This window comes from Trachurus trachurus (genome assembly GCF_905171665.1).
Source record: "Trachurus trachurus genome assembly, chromosome: 11".
Taxonomy (NCBI): domain Eukaryota; kingdom Metazoa; phylum Chordata; class Actinopteri; order Carangiformes; family Carangidae; genus Trachurus; species Trachurus trachurus.
The window spans coordinates 15,867,404-15,889,992 of NC_139904.1; the positions used below are offsets into that span (position 1 = coordinate 15,867,404).

General features: G+C 40.3%; 2 protein-coding genes across 2 annotated transcripts; both read right to left on the bottom strand.

The window, feature by feature from the left end:
• Positions 1 to 8,164: 8,164 nt before the first annotated feature.
• mrpl24 (mitochondrial ribosomal protein L24) lies at positions 8,165 to 13,541 on the bottom strand. The gene is made up of 6 exons (XM_083981598.1): positions 13,467 to 13,541; positions 12,995 to 13,184; positions 10,547 to 10,642; positions 10,010 to 10,113; positions 9,167 to 9,297; positions 8,165 to 8,555 (listed from the first exon to the last, which is right to left on the bottom strand). The coding sequence occupies exons 2-6, from the start codon at positions 13,175 to 13,177 to the stop codon at positions 8,419 to 8,421; spliced, it is 651 nt and encodes a 216-aa protein (XP_083837724.1). The 5' UTR covers positions 13,178 to 13,184; positions 13,467 to 13,541; the 3' UTR covers positions 8,165 to 8,418.
• Positions 13,542 to 15,122: 1,581 nt separating this feature from the next.
• Positions 15,123 to 22,346, bottom strand: LOC310993751 (hepatoma-derived growth factor-like). Its single transcript, XM_083982212.1, has 6 exons — positions 21,841 to 22,346; positions 19,268 to 19,344; positions 19,036 to 19,174; positions 18,587 to 18,745; positions 18,295 to 18,483; positions 15,123 to 17,077 (listed from the first exon to the last, which is right to left on the bottom strand). The coding sequence occupies exons 1-6, from the start codon at positions 21,925 to 21,927 to the stop codon at positions 17,057 to 17,059; spliced, it is 672 nt and encodes a 223-aa protein (XP_083838338.1). The 5' UTR covers positions 21,928 to 22,346; the 3' UTR covers positions 15,123 to 17,056.
• Between the last annotated feature and the right edge of the window lie 243 nt (positions 22,347 to 22,589).

Here is a 22,589-nt window from a genome sequence, read left to right on the forward strand (position 1 = left end):
CATACTGACTGGTCACTCTCCGAGACTGTTACCTCAAAATGACATGTATGAGGGGAAAAAAGTGGTGGTATCTGTATCCTTCACGAAATAAAATATATTCTTTATAAACTTCAGCTTCATCTTATTAGTTTAATTACTACTATGCAGTTTCATTTGTCCATTATATTGTTCTACATGATGTTAAAGTTAAAGGATCTTCCCTTTCACTATTTGCAAGTATTTGAATCATTGTGAAAATCTATTAACTTGGACAAAACAAGAAAAAGTCAACTGGAATTATTTCCCTTCTTAAAACAAATACAAGTAAAATTTCGCTTTCTAGATGTTCTGTGTTGAGTTTAGGGACGACGTTTTGCCTAAAACTGGAATCAGCATCTGTTTTTGTCAACTCATGTTTAAGTCTTGGCACTGGATGACCACATTCAGGGTTTAATGGCTCATAAATGAGCGGCTCTGCTTATTCTAAAGGATTTGTTGATCGTGGCTTTCAGTCTGTAAATGTGTGGTCAGACAGAAGCAGCGTTTCCAGTTTTCAGAGAGGTAAGAAATAATCAGACCAGAGAGCTATCAGACAGAAGAGAGGGATCTTTAACAGTCCACTGCTCTACCTGTCCATTACGGAAGTCCACCTGAGCCCCAGGGTGCAGCACAGAAAATGAACAGAGGAGGCTAAATGTGCACTTAAGACCAGAAAAAGCAGCTTTTTATGTCGCCTACAGGCACTGGAACATCTCAGAGATTACAGTACAGCAGCATCTGCACTTTACATGGCCAAAAGCAGAATTCATTAAAAGCAGGTTTTGCTGTGTAAAAGTGTAGAGGACAGTCAGTCTGCTTCATCACCCTCTCACTCTCATGTGATCAGACTGTGATGGGGTGATGAGGGGAGAGTGGAGGTGAGTGAACCCTCCAGAAACACCCCAACCAATGCAGCTGCAGCCCTGCAGGAGCGCGGGGCTCAAGCTGCGCAGAGAACCAAACAACAACAAAAAGAAGATGAAGAAGGGAACTCAAGTCAAGTCTGTATGAGGAAAAAGTTAAACTGAACAAACTGCGTCAGTCGAAGTCAGAAGACTGAGAGGAAATAGCCACGCACAGTTTCAGTACCTCTGCTGAGGACAGCAGCTGTTACAACCCAATAAACGGCACCAGCTCTTTAACGACACATTAGCCTACGAGTTTTAGGAGAAGTTTGAAACGAGAAAACCGCATCATCAACAACATCATCATCATCTTCTTCATCATCATCACTGCAACTCTACAGAAAAACCTACCGGCTTCTTCTCAGCAGCATTTCAGCGGATGCGGGACGGGCTGACTTGTTCTCCGCTGTAAAAAGTAGCTACTCCCCCTCAGCTCCTCTCTGCTGCACTGCGACTCCTGTCCTGTGAGAGGGGGAAGCGGGCTGTGGATGCTCTGTGCAGGTATATGTGTATGTATATGAGTATATATGTATATATGAGCTGGGAGCTGGAGCTGCTGCTGCTGCTGTCCGACTGACTCCGAGGCTTGAAAAGAAAAGGAGGGAGTTGAGAGAAAGTGAAGGCAGATAATGAAATCCTGAACTGCCCACTTTTTCACCCAACAACCGGGATGGAGATGGCGCATGCCTGTCAAGGGAGGTTGGGAGGGATGACATCTAAAATAACCGATGTTATAGGCTGTGAAGTGAAGTCTGCACTGAGGAGATGACCTATATGTTTTCTTTTTTTTTCTTTTTTTTACTCTGCAGGGGAACGACACATGCATTGAGCGTCATTTGGATAAAGCAGGCTGAGTTGAGTCAGCAGAGCGGGCAGCTGATGCTACTGCAGGTAGTGATATTGCAGCACGGTCACCTGTACTAGGAGGAGGAGGAGGAGGAAGGGAGTTGAAGGAGCTGTCCTTTTAGTTTCTGACTAGAAGAGTGACTCATCCTATTATTCTGCTGCACTAAAATGCATTGTTGTTGTTTCCTTTTTCTTTTTTTTAATCACATCGAGCAAGTTTGCATGCATCATCATCGTCATCATCATGGAGCAATGAGCAGCTGGAACAGTCCCAGTGTGACAAACCTCATCATGTCCAACTTGAACCTGCAGGCCTGCATTGTATCTGACATCATTACATTTAATGCAGTTCAGTTGTCTCTAACTGTAATAATACAGAAATAGTCCTCCATAAGAGGTCAGATTTGCATTTCATGCACCAGCACCTTTAAAGTTGCATCATAATGGAAATATATCATGATTCTGATGCAAACATTACATCAGTAATCCTTATACTGTTGTGTAACGACAAGCTCAAATTGTTAACACAGATGCTGTTGGAGAGAAATAAAGGATGCATTTGTCTCCTGTTCATGGTCAGATTAACCTGCATGGGGCCATGGGCAAAAATGAGCTTAGACCACACCTCCATCCCTCCTCCTTACCCTATTTTTTCTCTCTATGCATTATGTATCCTGTCATCTCAAGTACAGAAAGTGAACAGACACGTATTCAGTAAAATGCACCATACAAATGTAGATTTGACACGGTGCGCCTCAACAAAAAAATCAACAAGAATGATTAAAAACAGGGACAAAAGAGCAGACGCATGGCCAGTGTCTCTTCAAAAGCAGTTGTGGCGTTGCACTCGTTTCTACACAAAAAGGGTTAGAGGTTGTGTGAAGGATAAACAAGACAAAGACTCGTATGCTCGCAGCTCCGTGAGGCTGCACAACAGGGGCTCAAGCCGGAGGGTTCATCCTCTGGGAACAATGAATTTTTGTGCAAAAATAGTAATCTACAGTAGCAGACGTTGACATTTTACAGGACAAATAAAAAGGTAGTGCTAGCGTAAAGGTCAGCAGATCATTTAAATCATCATCCGGAGACATTCTTAACCACATTTTGAGTATTTACCCAAAAGCTGTCAAAATATTTTACCAAAAGCCCCCTAACTCCCCTAAGAACAACTCAAAATTTAACATGCAAGATGCAAAAATAGAGAGTCAGTGCCATAATTTTATAAGCTGCCTGCTTTGCCAGTTAAAAGTCAACACTTGGCCCTGTCATCAAGTCGAGATAATTTGATTTACACAGCCCAAATTCATAAATTCGCCTCAAAGGGATTAACAATCTGTACAACAACATACAACACTCTCCAACCTTAAAGCCTCGATTCAGAGGAGGAAAAACTCCTCAAAACAAGAAGGAAAAAGAAGAAATCAAAGCAATAACAGAGGAAGGGTCCTGCTGCTGACAGACATGCAAGAGAGACATGAACATAAAAGACAGAAATAGCAATAAATAAAATCATGAGTGGGGAGAGAAAAAGTGCAGAGGTGGCTGGGGGGGGGGCTCATTTCAGTTTCATTATCAGTTCCATACAGAAGAAGTCACTGGGTTCTGCCAGCTGTTTATACTGTATGCAAAAGAGATGCACAGAGGACGGAGGGTGAGGTGATCGGTGCTTCACAGTGGTCGTGTGTGTGGCTCGGCAGCAGCGGTTGTTGCTGCACACCTGAGGAATGTGACACGCAGATACCAGCAGGAACTGTCTGAGAGGGAACCGTCAAAGCTCAGAGCGCAGACAGAGATCAGAGGTTTTGCTCCGGGTCTGGCTGTCACAGTGACCCAGATTAATTCATGTCCCGTCAGCACTTTATCATCCGCTGTAAGACGTCATCGTCCACCACCGGCTGCCATGAGGCCTCATCAGCAGGGTCGTGGGGTGGAGTGGAGTGGAGTGGAGTGGAGTGATCAGAGCTGGGATGGCGTCTTTCCTCTCAAAGACTTCATCCATTCAGCTCAGTCACGTCACCGGTGTCTGTAAGGCAAACTGAGAATAATCTGAGGTTCACTGAGACGTTACTGTGTAATTACCTCCTGTTTCTGCTGTTTCACTTAAGTCACGTAGTCCAGTATGACAGAGAGAGAGCCCATTAAAAGCGCACGGTTTCACCAATTATAGTTAAAAGACAACCGGTCAAACACTTTCTGCTAAGGAAGATCAGGTGATATGATCAAAAGCACCAGAACAGCTGCTAAATGGACCTCGCCATGAAAAGAAAACCTGCTGGAATTTTTTTTTAGCTTTTTAGTTTGTCAAAGTCCATATTGATCAAATCCTATATAGAAACATGAACATTGTTGATTTGAAAAAAATGTATAGGCAGTGTGTGTGTGACACTGGTGGAAAGTAACTATTTACTCCAGAACAGTTTTATTAATCTATAATATTGTGTATATAAACTTTGGTCTGCTTTTACTAGCACTGTGATTAATTGATTGATTTAAATGTTTTTATGGATTGTTTATGGATAATTTGTTTTATTATTATATACCTTTAAATTGGTCATTCAAGTTCCAATTTCCAATAATAAAATGTATTTTAAAAGGTGTGAGGAAATTACATTGACTGTACATTGTACTATAATGTAAATGACAAAACAAACTTGGATTGGATTTAAAGTGCTGCAACAATGTGTAATAATCAAACAGTGACTAGGCCAACTCTGCATTATTATTGTACAGATACTTTTACTTGGGAATAAGATATAATTAATTCTTCCACTACTGATGTCATATGGCTTCCTTTCCAAAATGGTTCGTCATAATTATTTTAGTAACAGAGCGGACTTTCCACAAGAATCTAAGTTTGTGAGGTGGAGACGTTTGTCCAGTGTCACCACCACCACATCCCAGCTGTGTAAAACACATTGATGCCAGCTGTGTTTTATGATAGATTAAGATCACATTACATACATGAGTATTTTGGGCTTTTCCTCTCTCTGTGAACCAATGTTGAACATAAAACTCATGAACCATGTCTGGATGAAAGAATCAAACTAAATAAGAGAAGAGAGTATTTTACCTTATTTTCAGCTGATCTGTGGAGGACTGAAGTCACGTACGAGAACCTGTAGGGAGCCGACTACTGTAAATTAGAGCAAACACAGTGAAAACATGCATGCAAAGCCATGCACTCAGACCTGCATACAAGCTAAAGTTACATTTTCCAGCAGCCATCAAACAACCGGCCTGTAATTAGACACTATCATTATATTGTGAGCTGAGCTTAGATCATCAAGTGAGTCAAGACAAGAGCAACACTGACATTTAGCTTTAAAGTGTGTTCAGATGTTGTGGAGAAATTTGCATGGTCGCAGGTTCTTCTGTTTCTGCCAGGACAACATGATAGGCCTATTACTTATCAGGCAGTGATGAATATCTAACATCATGATTGTATGTTTTGAAATCTGCACAGAAACAGAGATTGACTTGAAGTACTTACACTGAAGGCAGATTCATGTAGATGTTACAGAAGCTGCATCTTGTAATCTGACTTTTCACATTAACAAACAATAAGACTTTTGCCGGTGACTTGGTCTCCGACACGTGCAGCCAACAGCACCAGGTGGGATTCATTAGTTTACGTGGCTGAAATGTGACTCAGCTGAAAACGTAGAGCAAAGCCTGCAGTTTATTTTTATGTATTCTTAATTCTGCTTGAGTCATGTTCAGTGGTTTCATTTAACTGGGTTACCAGAATCGCTGTCAAATCACCACAAGGTATAAATTAGTAGGTGGCCACTTTACCCCTGCACAAGTCTGGATGCACATACGTTGTTGCCTCTGTGCATGTGAAAAAAAGAGGATAAATGAAGTGATGCAAAGGCTCCACTTCACCAATTTTACACTTCACCTTGATGTAATCCCAGATTGAAATGCAACGCTTCTGCACCGACAGGAAAGACGACCAGCCTTTGAATCATTTTTCCTCCCATAAAAGCGAAAACCTCAAAACCCTGTTTCCGCTGACTGGCTGCTTTTATTCCCTCTTGGTTGCAAAGTGGCAGAGACAAACCGGTTCAGGAGGGACGGGTGTGGGAAAGCTGCTCCGCTCATGGGCCAAACCAGCAGCCTGCCATGCTTTCTGCATGATGCTGCTACACTGACCAGAAATTAGGGTATGGAGAGCCACTGTGAAATTTTGACGCAACTATATAATCTGTGACACATCGTTTTTTTTTTCTTTTCTTTCTTCTGTGTGTGTGTGTATGTGTCAGTGGCTGGAAGTTAGGCTAGTTGCTTCTGCAGCTGGAGATCTGGCAACAAATTAACGTGGTCTTTCAGTAAATCAATACTCGTGGTTTACCAGCGAGGAAAAAGAGACTTCATACACTTAATCTGCTGCCTCCCTCATAGATCACTGATAAATGTACAGCTGAGGATGTCGAACTTAAAACAGACTCTGGGTATTTCCAGGGTAGATAGAGATAAAACGGGACAATTGTAGATATAGTGGGATATCTTAAGTGCAGGGAGTGATGCTGTGTGGGTCTTGTTAAAGTGGGAAATACCATTTACTGTAATCAGGGCCTTATGGAAATCCACCAATGTTTGTGTACACAGCCACACAAACATTCTTTCTTTTTGTAAGTTTTGTAAAGATGTTTATTTCCCTGCAATTCAGGTTGAAAGCACATAATTATCTCTTTATATTTTGCTTATCCAATATAATTGCATTCATTTTTTCCCCCACAACAGTTTAAATATCTTCTAAAAGAATAAATGTCCACTGTGTGTGATTAGGCACGATAATATAATCATAAACAGCTTGTTATAATACTGAAAGAGGATGTCATGTTCAGTCTTAAACTTCGATGGTGACTGAATTATCTATGTTCACATTAAAACATCAACGGGTGATATTATATGATACTCCTCTTATTGTTTCTTGCACCGGTCCTACTGATGTGACTGTAATGACCTGCATGCATTGTCCTCTCATTCAAACACATTCACAGCTTCATGTTGGTTTATGTGAAGGTGTTTTGAGATCCATGACACCCTGAATTATGTTTTCAGCCATTTAAAAAAAGGTTTCTGGCGGACAGTCGGGGGAAAACTTTAAGAGGTTTGGCCAGTTTGAATGTGTCGACCAGCTGGAGAGACTGGAACGAGTGAACAATTAACGCTCTATCCTCCTTCACCAGCTGCTGTAAAAATGTCCTCCTATATTTCAATTTTAATATTTTAATGGAGGAGATTTGATGTTTCAGCAGAAGAAGTGTTGGTGTAACCAGTAACATTAACAACGGCTCTGGACCATTGGTGTCTCTGTAAACCATGACAGTGTGACTGTGAGCCAGAAGACACTAGAACCCTCACATCAGTATTGTACGCATTTATTATGTAAAGATGTTGTGAAATTGTGGCTAAAAATCATATTTATCACATGATTGTAATCAAATTCTGATCAGTTTTATGTCACTATGGACAATAAAATGTTTCCTTTTCAACACACTGACAAAAAAAAAAAACTTTCATTTTGGGGACTATTGGGTTGATTTTAGGAGTATAGTTAGCTATGTATTTTGATCATTTTAAAAATCTACATGAAATTGATAAGATCTAACTGCAGCCAATGGGCTTGGTGGAAAAAGACGGTAAAATGAGGTGGAGACAAATATGAAAAGGATATACAGTCATTTTTTCTGTGGCCTTTGATAGTATGAGTCTTTTTCTTACATGAATCTCTGGTCATTTTTCATTGCGGGTCATAAATTAGTAGGTGAGGTCATTTTTGAAACCTGATGCAGTAGCCTTCACAGATCACAGGAATAACATGCAGCGCCAGTGTATAAAGAGTCAAATGAGGTGAGCGCAAACTTTGTTGAAACGATCCCGTCTGTATAGTCTCCTCCCCGGCCATTTCCTTCTCCACGCTGTTTCCCAGACATGTTGGAAAGACAGACTCATTTGTCTAGGAGCTTTAAGTTTTGGACAGCAGCATGTCTGGGCTTCTGTAAAATAATATGGCTATTTTCAGCCCTGTGAGTGATCCAAGCAGGCTGCAACCATTACCATCATTAACCCTGCCAATACCAGCAACAATCCCGGTTTTCCAGTCTTCCAGTCTGTGTGTGATGTATTGTTCAACACTAAATGTCAAGTAATTCACTCTCTCCCAGACAGAAGCTGGTGTATTTGTGTGAATTTCCATGAGTCCACTGCTGTTCTCCTGATGTTGGCTTTAGTAACTGGATTATTTTACACTGCCATCCAAACCTCAGATAAACCACCTTATACCTGCTTAGTGAATATCATCAATTATTATTATATAGATATATTTATACAGGGTTAGGGGTTAAGAGTTAGTTTCACACTTATAAACCAAAATATAGACCATTAAATTAACTGGTTTAAGTTACATTTATTTATTACATTTTATAAAGAAACAAACTGTGATACCTCTGAATGGAGAATGATTCAGGAAACATTGAAGTTGCATGTACGTTTCTGCATCACCTCAGTGATAATTTGTATGTTTCACCTGTATTTCACCATCGGTCAATAAATGATGTCATCCTGACAGAGTCTTTTTCGATAAATCCTTCAAAATCTGTGTTAACATGATGCTGGATGTTAGTGTCTCTGATTTGTCTGGTCAGTACCAGAAGGACGTTCGGTGCCGCCTGTTGTCCTGAATACCCAACTTCTCCACGACCTCTTCCTCCAGGGTTTTCAGAGACGGTACATACGTTTTTTCTAGAGTGTCTTCAGGACTCGTGTCTTTGGGGCCATCTGAGGGTAAAAAGAAAAAAAAGGTCACAATGAAAGATTTAACAGATCATGAAAAGTTAAAAAAGAAAAGTGTCTCAAAATTACAACATTAACTGTAACAAGCAGCTGTTCTGGGTCTTTTTTTTCTTTAACTTGAGGCAAGATTTGAGGTCAAGATTTACTCAGACGCTCTAAAGAGTAAAAGAGGAGCTTTAACTGATTTTTTTATTTTTCTTATTTTAAATTAAATCTTTATTTGGAAAAACAGGTTTGTGTCATGACATTAGCTTCGTCTCGATTTACAGTGTTAAACTTTTTTCAGTTTTGTATACAGAATTAGAAATAAAAATAGGAAAAAAAAAAAAAAAAAAAAAAAAAAAGAGCTTTAACTGTAACAATTATGTGCTCAGATGAATGAGTTGGTAAAAGTTTGAGCCCCTAGATTTAAGATTTTTTTTTTTCCACTGTGAATCAGAGACTCAAACTGAATCACTCTGAAACCTTTTTTTGGAATTGCAATCTGCACAGGATGGAAAAAAAGAGCTGGTTTTATGTGCTGACTATTAACTACACATGGAACAAACTGCATCAAGAAGAATACCCTTCCAACCAAAACACAGACACACACTCACCTTTCCACTGCGTTGGTACGATGCCATCCCGTCGCTCCACAACAGGCTTCGGGATGATTCGACCCGTCCTGCTGGACACTCGAACTCTCTCACCCTCCTCTGTGAATCTCCACTCCACCTCGGTGGGCTTCCTGGATGACCAATGTCAGTTTGTCAAAATCAGGATATTAATGGTCCCATGCATTTACCTGAACAGCACTGTTACGCTGTTTCAACATTTACTATCAAGTATGAAGGTCGTTGTTGTGAGGCCCTCGTTTAAATGGTAGTTTGGAGAATAAAACAATCAGAACTGCCACACACGATCATTGATAGTGCTTAATTCTTTTTTGTTTTTTTTTGTTTTTGATTACCTTATAAAACAACAATATATGCAATTCACTAAACAATAAGGACCATATGAAATAGGTAGTAGTATGCAATAACAGCAGCAATGAGCACTTCATCTAGTACTAGCAGCACCTTGCACTTTAAAATTGTATTAATTCCTCAACAGTGTGGAAGATCTCTCGCCTGTATTCAATAATTTTATTGCCTTTTTTGTTTTTTGCCAGTGGGACTGGAAACAGAAATTAGCCTCAAGTACATTTACCTGAAAATGTTAATTAATATTTATGTCTCATTTAGAAAAAATAAATAAATCTAAATCAATGTTATCATATCAACACCAGGAATTATAGCTTTAACTTCAGTACAAGCTGCAGGGCTGCAAATAACATGAGACCATCGATAACAGAGGTCACCATTCATTTTGACTGTTAACCTCTGGTTCAGATATTGCTAAGGTGCATGCACATGTGAAGCTGCGACTATCATCCAAAATTGTCTCAGGGCCTGTTGTACCTGTCGGAGGGGTCGATGAGGGCAACGTCACGCAGCAGCAGAGGAGCCTCACTGGAAATATAGGTCCCACGGTAATCTTGAGTTTTTCCTATGTACCTGTGATGCTAACACAGAAAATAATACTTTACAATTCTCAAACGTGTTGGTGGTGAAAAGTTTTTTCTGTCAACTTGGTCAGCAGTTACACCGTAATAACGCTGACCCTAAACCTTTGGCTCCATCTGGTGGAGACAAAAAATAAACACATATGGTCGTATCCTGGTACTTCAATTACTGACCATGAAGATTTCACCTTAAATTTTGGTGACATGAAAGACTGGCAATATCATCTGTTAATTTGTATATATGTATTGTTATTATAACAACAGATACAGAAAGCTTTTGATTTTCTCAACAGCAACACTACATTTTAAACACTAAATAATATACAGGTAGAAGTGAGAGAAAAAAGACCAATTTGGTGGTTACAGGAGATGTACAGTATATACGTGCATGTCCTCATTTCACTTTTCACTGAGACAAAGGTCACTTCCTTACTGTGTTCAGTCCCTCCAGGATGACCCAGTTTCTGTTTCTGAAGACTTGGGTCACTTTACCCTGCTTCCCTTTGTCCTTCCCTGCCAGAATCTCCACCTGAGCAACAAAAGCAGAAAATTAACTTTTTTTTTCACTCCTCCACTCAGTTTTATTATTTCCAAGTGAAGATTTACAATGCCGTCTTTATTCCCAATGTTGGAAAAATTGTCAAGCATTTTTAATGGGTTGGGTAAGCATAACATACTTTACTAATGTACAAGAACAAGTTAACAGCAAGTGTTTCATCTCATCAGAGATGAGCTAAAAGCAAGTGGTGGGGGTTGTACAAAATGTTTAACGCCCATCTAAGTGCTGAAAGCGTCCTAAAAATGACACTAAAGTAATATTCTTGATACGACAATAAATATTATTCTGTGTAATGTACTCCCCTTGCTCTGTTTTCAGGATTATAGATCAAAACGTGGACTTGACACTGACTTCACTTCAAAAGAAGACAGGACTCAAGACGTGTCTTTACAGACATACATGCAACGCTGCAGTTACTAGGGGTGTCACGATTTCGATTTTTTATCGAAATCGATCGAAATTACGTCACGATCTCGAGCATCGAAGTCAAAGAGAGGATCGACGATCCCCCCTCCCCCCCGCACGCAAAGCTACAACTGCCCGTTGTCCCCATTGCGCACCAAGCGTCTTGTCAGTCACTGGTCCGAGTTCTCCTTTACTTTTTATTTCGAGACAACACTCACTCATTCTCTGCAACTCTCTCTCTCCCTCTCCCTCGCTCTCTCTTTTTTTTTCTACCGGCGGTGTCAGCTGATGTGCACGTCTGCAGCAACCCAAACAAATGCACATGTTGACTGGCTCTATTCCAGCCACATGATTGGTTCGGCACGGCGCAACTCTCAATATCATTGGCTATTTGCCAAAACATGGATGAATGAAACCGAATCGACCACGTCTCATATTTCTATCGAAGAAAAGTTATTTCACAATTTATAGTGTTTTATCACCCAGCCCTGGTGGGCTATTGTCCCTCCTACCTGGGAAACAGGAGGGAGACACAGCTCTAACTACACAACACCGACATGCGCTGAGAGCCGCATGTTGCAGAGACGTTATAAGATTAAAAAAAAAAAAAAAAAAACCCGCAAATAATAAGCCGACGAAAGGGTGCAACTTGCCACTTTTTGTCGATGTATTATTTGCGGGGGCTTTCGGGGGATCTGGTGACGGTGGAGGATCGGGGACTGATTGACTGTGGACCACCGCCAGTCTGATCAGGATCATCAGGTCCATGGCAGCACAGCAGCTGCAGCTCTGCCCCGCTGTCACATGACTCTCGCGTATCAGCGCAATCTGTTTACATTACATTAAGTCGACATCAGGAGAATAATGAGACACGACGGTAAATTAATGAAAATAAAATTATGATAATGTACAGATATAAATATATTTGTTTCAAAACCTTGGGGGCAATTTTGGCCCCAGGATCATGATTTTTGGGGGCATGTTACCTTTATATTGTAAAGAAATTATTTAAATGTGACCATTAGTGCCTAATGTGATACATTATGGAAATTGCATCACTTATATGTAGCCCATCTTTTGAAATAAGATTTACTGTACAAAATTTGATGAATAAAACCAATGATCGTAGACTAGACTAGTCTGAAAATAGCAAAGGCCTCTGTGCTGTAAGAAAAAGAAAAAAAATCGAGAATCGAATCGAATCGTGACCCTAAAATCGAAAATCAAATCGAATCGAGGATTTGGAGAATCGTGACACCCCTAGCAGTTACTGGTTTCACTATGACCTACAGTTATAACATTCATCTCTGTGCAAAAGCTTGAGGCAGTTTATGCTTTTCAACCACTTATGACATGACATCAAGCACAAACATACAGCCACAGTCAAAAAAACAACTATCCTCAGAAACATGAAGAACAAGGAGTCCAACAACATTTGTTTGGCTCCCACAGGACCCACCCTGGTCTGTGTCATCACTGTGTCAGTGTGAGATTACATGCAGACACTTTTCTTATGATTGTTGCACAGTACTGCCATATTTCTCGGTAGAAGCTGCTGTTTGGTTCAGTTTGCTTTCTCTCTTTTACCTATTTATTCAGGGAGGGCAAATTGCTAGGAAGCTCTCTTTACCAATGGCCCTGATTACAAACAATTCATGCATCCATTTCAAAAAGTACATGTACACTCCTAATGCATGGAGTCCATGATAATATGCTTGAAGTGATTAAAGGTAATCAAGACATTCAACTGGAGCTGTGACAAAATATTATCCCATTTGAATGGTGCAAAATACTCAAAAGCCAAGAGCCAAGGAGCACGAGTGAAGTAATTGAATGATCTGAAAGTAAGCAAGTTTGTTAAATAAATAGGCAACTGCTTTGCTTTCCTTTGCCTCTCCCCTGCCCTGTGTTTCTCACCATGTCCCCTCTGAGGACAGACCAGTCCTCCAGGGCCAGTGGCTCCACAAACACCTTCCTCCTCTTCCTCCCCGCAGGGTTTTGCCTCTTAGCGGGCGCTGTCCACGGTCTGTTCGTGCCGTAGCGGTAGTCTTTGGGCACCACCACCCGGGCTGCCATCGACAGGAGAGCGGTCAGCCTCATTGTGCTGCTGCGGGGGTGAAAACAAATCAAGGCTCGTTGTGAGTTGGTGCAGTTAACTACAGTAGCACAGACGGTCGAGCCGCCGTCTCCATTGACAACACTTACAGGCTAGGCTAACGTTAGCTTGCGGTGTAACCATCAACACGTTGTTTTACGGCCACTAAACCAATACAACACAGTTTCATAAAACATACACAAATCTGAAATGACAGTTTTGCCTCTCTTTTCAATAAACTACCCAGCAATAACGTAAATAAAACACAGTGAAAGGCATGGTAAAAGATGTTACCTCTGTTGATGTCAATGTCACATGCAGCAGAAGACAGACCGACAGCGGTTCACCCTCGGCGGCAGCAGCGGGCAGCGCCGCCTGGTGGGCGGGAGGGCGAGAACAGGCCACAGCGCATGCGCAGTTGCCAAGTCGAGCAGAGACGAGACGACGGATTGATTTGTGGGCAGGATGCATGGATCTATTATACATCCATGGCAGGATGCAGCAGCACATTGACTGACTAGTCACTCTTCACAATGGCTAAACATCTGAAATAGCAGGCTACATGGCAGGGGTGGGAAAAACTGGAAAAGAAATGCAGTTTATTTACATTTGGATTACTGTCTAAAATGTTATCATTTTCATAATAACAATAAGCACAATTTAAACATTATGGCATTTCTTAGTCAATAACGTCATGGTATGTTTTGATTGCAAACATGTATACATCAATTTTGTCACAGTTTCAACATTACATGATTAAATAAAAATGTTTGCAATACATCATTTTACAACATATAACCTCTTTCTATTCACAGGTCTATATGAAGTAGGGGGGCCGATTTTAGAAGATTATATAAATTCTTGTCCCATTTTTATTCATCACATTGGTTGAACCATCTAGCAAGGCTGCTATCCCTATACATAACACAACAATTTCTAAAGGAGCTTTTACATTTTTTTTTTTTTTTTTTTTACTGTTGTTGTTTTTTATTGTTTCATTGTTTTGTCTCTATGGACCTAATCTGTGTCTGAAATAAAGTTTATATATATACACTTTAATTCTGAAAAATAAAAAGGCTATATGCTTCCATCCATAAAATTTAGAGGGGAAAAAGATATGGAGGACAAGCTCACTCCATTAACCCATCTGCATTCGTGATGTTTTGAAGTCTTGAAAAACATTGCAGCATCTTTGTATTTACTAAACTCATTTGTATTAACTGCAGCAGTTCAACTGGAAAACTGGATTGTTTGAATAGGTGAAATTGCCCCTTTTTCTTATGTTGGAACCACGATCGCCCATGGAGGCAGATACAGTTAGTTATTACAAGTTACATGTCGTGGTGCTTTGACAGTACTGGGTGATATTTATAGGTTACAGTTTCTGGAAACCTGCAATCAAACATACAAGCACAAGATCGACCAACACCAAGATGAAACAACAACACAACAGAACAGTTCACGCCAGCACCTTGTGGATATTACAGAACGTGAGCAAGGATTTGAAACTGTTTCACCAACCGAACACTGTATTTAAAGAACTCAACCACCCTCCATGACAAATTCAAAGCTGTCAGGACATGTTATATAACAACAAAACTAGTTCAGCTATCACAGCCTAAAGCCCAAAACAGTGCTGCAAGCCTCTCTTGGGAGCAAATTATTTATGACAAGTGCATGCACACACATACAAAAAGGTGACATTGTTAGTTTCATGCATTTGTGACAGAGTAAAAAACAGGATCTGAAATGATTCATTAGGTTTAGTTGGTTTGGACAGGAGAACCCCCCCCCCATGCTCGATACTTGATTTGTGAGCCAGGGAGTCTCATCAGTATGGTTCAGAAAGCGTTGTATGACTAACTGACAACACCGTCGGTTAAACTGAAACAATGACTAAGGTCTTGATTGCTTCAGGTGCTTTCCAGTCTGAGGTGGTGAATAATCTGTGACACAAACAAAACATTTATTGGCTGGAAACATGACAAAAAACATGAGTAATTGTTTTTTTTTTTGTAATCAACAGATTTATTAAATGGACTGGCAACTACAATAGTAAACCAAGCAGCAGATTAAGATGAATGGCAGCTTCCGAAAGTAACACAGAAAGCTAAACCAAGAATTACACTTTCATATCAAATTATATACCCTTGGAATTAACTACAGATTTGAGTGGGGCACTTTTGAGAGCGTCATATTATGAAATCAGTGGTGTGTTGATAGGAAGGTGGCCGTCTGAGAGCCAAGAACCAGAAATATTTTCACTTTTGAAGAGTTATGATTTTCCCTTAGGTTCATACTTTGCTAAACTGTGGGCTCATGTTGCCAAATACAGAACATTGAAGCAAATGACTTGGACATCCAAGTAACATGGTGAAAAAGGCCAAGTGTGAAAATAAAAACACTTGGGCCTTAAAAATTACAAATAGTGTAAAATAACAACACCACATATTGACCGACATGTCAAAACAAATGTTTGAATAAAACACAACTTCAAAACATCACAACTTCGTTTCACAACCAAAAAAATAAGACCAATGAAGTAAAACAGACTCATATTCCAGTTAGGAGGGTAAGAAAACCAAAAAGTCAGAAACTTAAGATTTACAGATTGTTCACTGTAGATTCTTTTTCTCAATTCGATAACTTTCAAAAAACACTATTTGTGTAGACCATATGTTGGTATTAACAATGTCAGCAATACATTTCAGATCTGTGGGGAAAAACAAAAACAAAAAAACATTTGGTACAATCAATTACTGAATACAATTAAGTGTTCTTCACAATTACATCTCCAGTATGAAACAATGGCAGCATTAATGGGAGCTAAGATGGAAACTAGAATGATGTGAAAGTGAGAGTTGAGTTGATGGATTTTGAAAGAGTTTGTTGAAATTTTTCTGAGGGAATTATCTGGCAATTAGTTTATTTTCCCTTCAAAAACTACTATTACTCCATTACTCCTCTGAGACCGAGCTCAGACACAACAACATTCAGGAATGTCTTTCTGCTTTCAATGACGCACATTATCAGTTACAGAAAGTTACAGAGGGGTTTACAAAGTAAATGTTTAAATCCTAAAATAGTTCTTCTCATATTGGGTTTTACATGTTCATTACGTTCAAAAACCACGTAGGCTACATGTGGGATCATGTGCAATTAATCACGTAATTTGGTCACCTGCAATGAAGAATACTACAATGCAACAAAACCTGTGTTGCACAAAAAGTCCTAGTAAACTAGCTGATAATGAATGGGGCAGTGAAAATAAAAGTGCAACTCAAATAAATGATTTTGATGAAGCGGAGAAGCTAGGTGAAACAAATGAAGTAAAACATTTATAAACTAAAGCAGAGATCACGGGTGGAAATTTGTTCTCGTTCCTGTACAATATCTACGTTTTAAAACCACTAAATCGGAGTCTTTGTCAAATAAATGTGATTTTTTGTTGTTTTTTTCTTTTTTTTTGTTTAAAATTTTTCTTTTTTTAATTTAATTTACCTTATATTCAGTGTTTATTCCCTCTAAACTGAAAAAAAAATGTTTTGACACCTAGCATTTAGTCTTTGTAATTATGTAATTGCACTTAGAAATAAAAAATATATACACACCAAAATCCCATTTATAAATGAGCCTTAAAGTGCTCAGTTCAATTGTTTGAAATCAGATTAGCAAACTTTTTGTTTCTGGGATATATGATATCCCAAAAATGGCAAATGAGGATTTGTTTGTCTCTCAATACAAACACTTAGGTTTTTCTTTTTTTCTTTTTTATAATTCTCCTAATAATGAAACAGCTGAAATCTGGCATCCTGCAGGTAACCATGTTGATGCTTAAATTCCAGAGAAGCGTCAAAGGTTCTTGGTTTTCTTCTGAGTTGATGTTAAGCACTATCTGTCACAGGCTGCAGAGAGGGGGAAAGCAATTAGAGGAGTTATTACAAGTAGATTGAACGCATTGGAAGCATCTCCAACAGTACATACACATTTAATTTTCATAATGTATTTTTGTTTGCTGGCTGTATATTAGCAGACTACTTCAAAAAGTGTTGGTGCATTTAAGTGCTTGTGGGATGTTTCCAACTACAGGACTGGTGCACTGGTTCTCATTTAAAACCTCTGGTGTAGAAAAAGAGCCAAAAACATCAGATCCTTCAGAGAACATCCATATTTTACCATGTTCATTCCTGAATTTGATTTCCCAACAGCTATTTGTACTTGAACTGGCTATAACACAATATTTTTTTATCCTTCAAAAAGCGAGGCTGTGATATATATAAATAAACGGTATAATTACACACCAACTACAGCAGTTGTTCTTTACAGAAAGTGTTACATGATGGGTTGTTTGTAGCCTTAAGCTAGCAAGTTTCCTCAAGTGTGTTTATAATATGTCTGGTAGGGGTTAATCATTCCTCAAGTGTTTCATTAGTCCAGTCTGCCATGTTTATGTGTCACAGAGGAAATAAATTCCTGTCGAGGGAAAACAAATTGAAAGTGGCTCCCGATGTCCTGACCAACTTCTAAGAGCCACAGTGTGTGAGTGTGTGACTGAGAGACAAGCTGCACAAACGAGGGATTTCTGTTCCAGCTCAGAGGAAGCGTTTTTTGTTTTCCTTTACTTTTACAAAAGGCATCTCTGTTGGTGTCTTGGAGGAACTTTCCCTACAGGACCAGTTTCAAAGCGGTTCTTCAGAAAAGAGATGTTGAAAGTGGTGTTATACCATAGATATGGTAAGACTTACACATAAGCCAGTGTTTTTCAACCTTGGGGTCACCTGGAATTCAAATGGGGTCGCCTGAAATGTCTAAAAAATTACTGATAATTTTTTTTTTTTTAACTAATTATTGTTATGATTAAAAACACCACACACAATCTTAAACAACTGCATTCTATACTTTCACTTTCTCAAATATAAATCGAGTTCAAATAAAATGCAGCATATAGAAATATCTGAGCTGGCGCATCTTGATTGGTTGGCATGGCAGTCATGTGATCGCCAGAAATTTGTGATGTTAAAATGGGGTCACGAGCCAAAAAAGGTTGGGAACCACTGACATAAGCAAACTGCAAACAGTGGCTGCTTTGCACCAAATAGTCACATACAGTGTAGAGTCTCACCTTATCTGCTGTTAGTTGGCCTCCTGCTGGAGCATTTTCCTGGGCCTCTGGTTTTGACTCGCTCTGTGAGGAGGGAGCAGTCGCCTTGGGTCCAGCCACATCGTTGAGCTTGGCCTCCGCGTTAGACTTGTTGCTCTCTACTTTAGAGTCGCCTTCCACTCCTGTGTCCTTCGGCCTCTTGGGAGATGCCTACCAAAGGTTTGAGGAGGTGTCGGAGAGGCAGATAAGCTTGACATTCTGAATATGAAGCCATCTACTTGGACTGTGTATGAGTGACAGAATCAAAGCTCACCTCTGTGGACTCCTCTGCTTTTCGTTTGGTTCCTCCCCTCTCGTTCTTCTCGTCGATGACAAGGGCCCCTTCGTCCTCATCGCTGCTGCCCTCGGCATCGGCTTTCTCCGAACTACCTGTATCCCCGGCTCCTTCCGATGCGTTGTCCTTCTTCGAAGACTTAAGGCAGAGATGTAAATATTAGAGAAGAAAAATTAAGCGCAGACCCAGAAGAGTGGAATGCAAATGTTCACGTTCATAACACATTTTTGTGGACACCCATACCAATTTTAAAAGCACTACTAGAGGTAGATCTACTATTAGTGTTGCATTGGCTGTAAGTTTTGAGTTTTCTGGCTAAACAAACCAATGTTTACACAGCCTCAATGCTTGATCAGTCTAAAGCATCTCATTATGTGCTCACAGTACGGTGGCAAAACATCAGTCCTGTATTAAAAAAACTGACCCACCTCGTAGGCTTCGTGCGTGACAGTGGGGTTGTTCTCGATCTCCCAGAGTCCCTCAGCAAAACCCTTCCTCTTGTTTGCCTTTCCAAACTTCTCCTTACATTCATCATATGGGAACAAGTCCTTGGCACCCAGGAATGCCCTATTAGTGGTTCAAGTTCAAGTCTCTGTTATCATTTAAGCTCCACTTTGAATAAGATTGATCTTTACGTATCAATTAATTAAAGATACTCACGTCTCATGCGTCCCAAAAAAGAACACCTGGTATTTGTTTGAGGGCGACTTCACTGCTCCTTCAGGTAACTCATCAATCTGTGAATCAAAAACACAGTTTATTAAGAAGAGAGCTCTGATGAACCCTAAAATCCTCATAGCTCTTCAGAAAGTAAATTACAATGAAGCAAAACACGAACTGAAAGGTTCCGATACTGATTTTGTGACAACCGTAAGTCCTCATGCTCACTTGTATTCTTGATGTCACAGGTTTAAAATCTATATTCAAAAACATATTCATAGCTGAGATATATATATATATATATATATATATATATATATATATATATATATATATATATATATATATATATATTCACATACCACAGTTTACCGATTCACCTGTTCTTTTTTTTCTCTTTCTTTTTCATATAGTGAATAAAGGATTAGAAACGTGAGAGTTCAAGGTGACAGGCTACATGTATAATAAGAAAGGATGGAAGAGCAGCAGGTCCTTACATTTGAGCAGGAAATATTTGGCATATTTGATAATCAATCAGTCACTTCCAGCAACAAAATAACATCTGACCTTTTAATGCTAAATTATGACCGGAAAAGTCATGCAGCACAATAGAGTCATCTTAGCTTGATGAGGTCACACTAGCTTCAGCAAAATCCCCTCTAATCTAACTCCTGATGAGCCCAGTGAGAGCAGGGGTCATTGTGCTTCGACATCCTCGCAATGCACTGTTTTGGCTCCACCACTCTGCTAAGTGTTTGTTTGTGCTTCGCAGAGAGACACCGAGGCACAGGAAAGCACTATTATGATGGCCGAGCGTGGCGTCCGTTTGCCTCTGCCAGACCTCCTGCCAGACAGGCCTTTTGGCATTCTCAGATAGGGCCACTGTGTCAGGATAGGTGGGGCTGGGCCTGCAGCCAGCTGAGATGAGGCATGGCTGATAAGACTGAGAAAAAGGAGGGAAGATTGCACAGACCAATGCTGACAGTCATATCAGTATTTGCAGCAATGGCAAAAGAAAAAAAAAATTAGCTTTTATTCAAAGGCACTCTTAATAAAGGTGGATTTTGTGTAGCTGGATGAGATAAATCTAAGCAAACTGCATGAATTGTTGCTGCAGCAGAAACAGTATCACTGGCTTAAACTTTACAATCTAGTGTTTCCTTTTGAACTGTGCAGGCCAGTTGTGGTTGGAGACTGCATGTTCTTTGATGTCAACATTTTTCCGTTGTAATTTTGGCTCTCCTGCCCCAGTGTGGTGCAAGTTCCAAACTGTACCGGTTTATTTTTATCCCTTAAACTTTCTCTCACGCTTTATGCACAAAAAAATCCAAAACAAAACCCAAAAAAGTGTGGCTGTGGCAGCATTTTAAGGAAAAAACAACTTAGTGTAACCGACTATAAAGTTCACATTTTTGCTCCCATGCTGAATGATTAGGAAAGACTGACGACAATGTTAGGCTACTGTGTGTTTATGGACCGGGCAGACATTACGTTATGGTGTTAGTTATACCATCGTTTTTATAAGCTTGGACTAGGTTTTTTTTTTTACGTAATGGACGTGAAGTGAACGGTAGGAGCAGAACCACCACAGTCACTTGACAACAAGCGTAGGCAGGCCAGGCCGTCATGTTTACAAAGTACCAAAGCATATGGCTACACACACAAGCAGCCATGTGTAGTTTGTAACGCAACAGTTAATAAAAAAAAACCTGGTTTAACAAAAAAAAAAAAAAAAACTTGAGACTTATTTACTTAACACGGATTATCCACTTCATAATAACACCTTGATGGACCAAAGAAGCAACGGTGGTGTGGACAGCTCCTCTCTCTTCGTGGCTTTCTAATTCTTCTGCAAATGGTAGATGAGCTAACAGACAAATGAATTTCCCCTTTTTGGGGATTAATAAAGTAATTCGTGTTCGTATTCGTATCGTTTATTTGACTCATAGCTGAGTAACAGAGTGGCTTCATGTCCATTAGCAGCACACAACTGTAACGTTAAGATAACCAACAGCCGTTACTACTGTCTGCTGTTGCTGTGGGTGACATGATGACCGTTATTTAACAGCCAACATTCTGTTACCCAACTGCTCTGCTGCTGCTTCTTTTTTTAACGGTTAAGCTCAAAGTTAACATGAGCCTAACGTTAAACCTAACAGGCCCCCCTCCTCGCGCACCACGGACAGAAAGCCGCGTTAACTGTCAAAGAGCAGCTTAGCAACAACATCCACATTTAGGTAACGTTAGCTAGTTAGTTAGCCGTGCAGGGAAACGAGCTGTCTGCCCACGCTATGAATCACCAGAAAGAAATCTGTGTGAGTGTGTGTGAGTGTGTGTATGTGTGTGTGTGGATGCTGGGCAACCTTAGCTAACGCGACCGACCGAGCTAGCGAGGCTAACTCATGGTAACGGTTAGCTAGCCGCTGCTGCTGCTAGGCCTCGCAGGTAAACAAGTGACAGTAGCAGCATCATCATGCTACCACACGGACCACCGACCGACACGAAGAGACCAAACCTGAGGCTAGAAAGAAACAAGAAATTATGAAAAATGTCGTGTTGCTTTGCTCACTTACCCTGGCAGGCCAGTGTGGGTATCCCTTCATTTTAGCGAACACAAGATCTCCAGGTTTGTATTCCTTTTGCCTGTTGGACCTCGGCATGTTTCCTTGTAGAAAATGAAATGGCTTGCTTGCTATGTCAGACCTACGTGCGTGTGTAAATTAAAAGCTCAGTGGTAGTTTTTACTGCACCTGCAACAACTAACAAACCAAGCGTCCGTTTGTCATCCAAATAAACCAGGCAGGCGCGGAAAAAAAAAACTGGAGCGAAGAAGACGCGGCGGGCGACTTTTTTTTTTTTTTTCGCACGGATCCTGTGGACTGTAACCGCGGTCGGTCGGTCGGTGGTGGCAGCAGCTGGTCAATGTTTGAGTAACGTTACAAATTCAACTTAAAAACGCTGCAACTGTTTCGTTTACACAGTTATATCCCACAATGCACTGGCTCCTTGTCCCTGTTGGGTCTGTTTGGGTTTGAAATTGAAACCCGCTTCTTCCCTCCGCAGACAGACGCGCCCCCAGTACCTGCTGCCTGGTTGAAGTTGCACACTTAGCGCCCCTGTTGACTCCTACTGAGAATTTCTCATGTAGAAAATAATATAACAGCGCCAAATTTAGAAAGAGCCGCCTGTAAATCAGCTTTTAACTCGATGCCATAAAGAAGGGATGATTCATTTTAGTTAAAGGTTTCCCCCCGTGACCCGTTGACTTTTAGTTATCTAAAGGCAAATGGGGTTTAATTTACATGGTTGGATGAACCTGCTG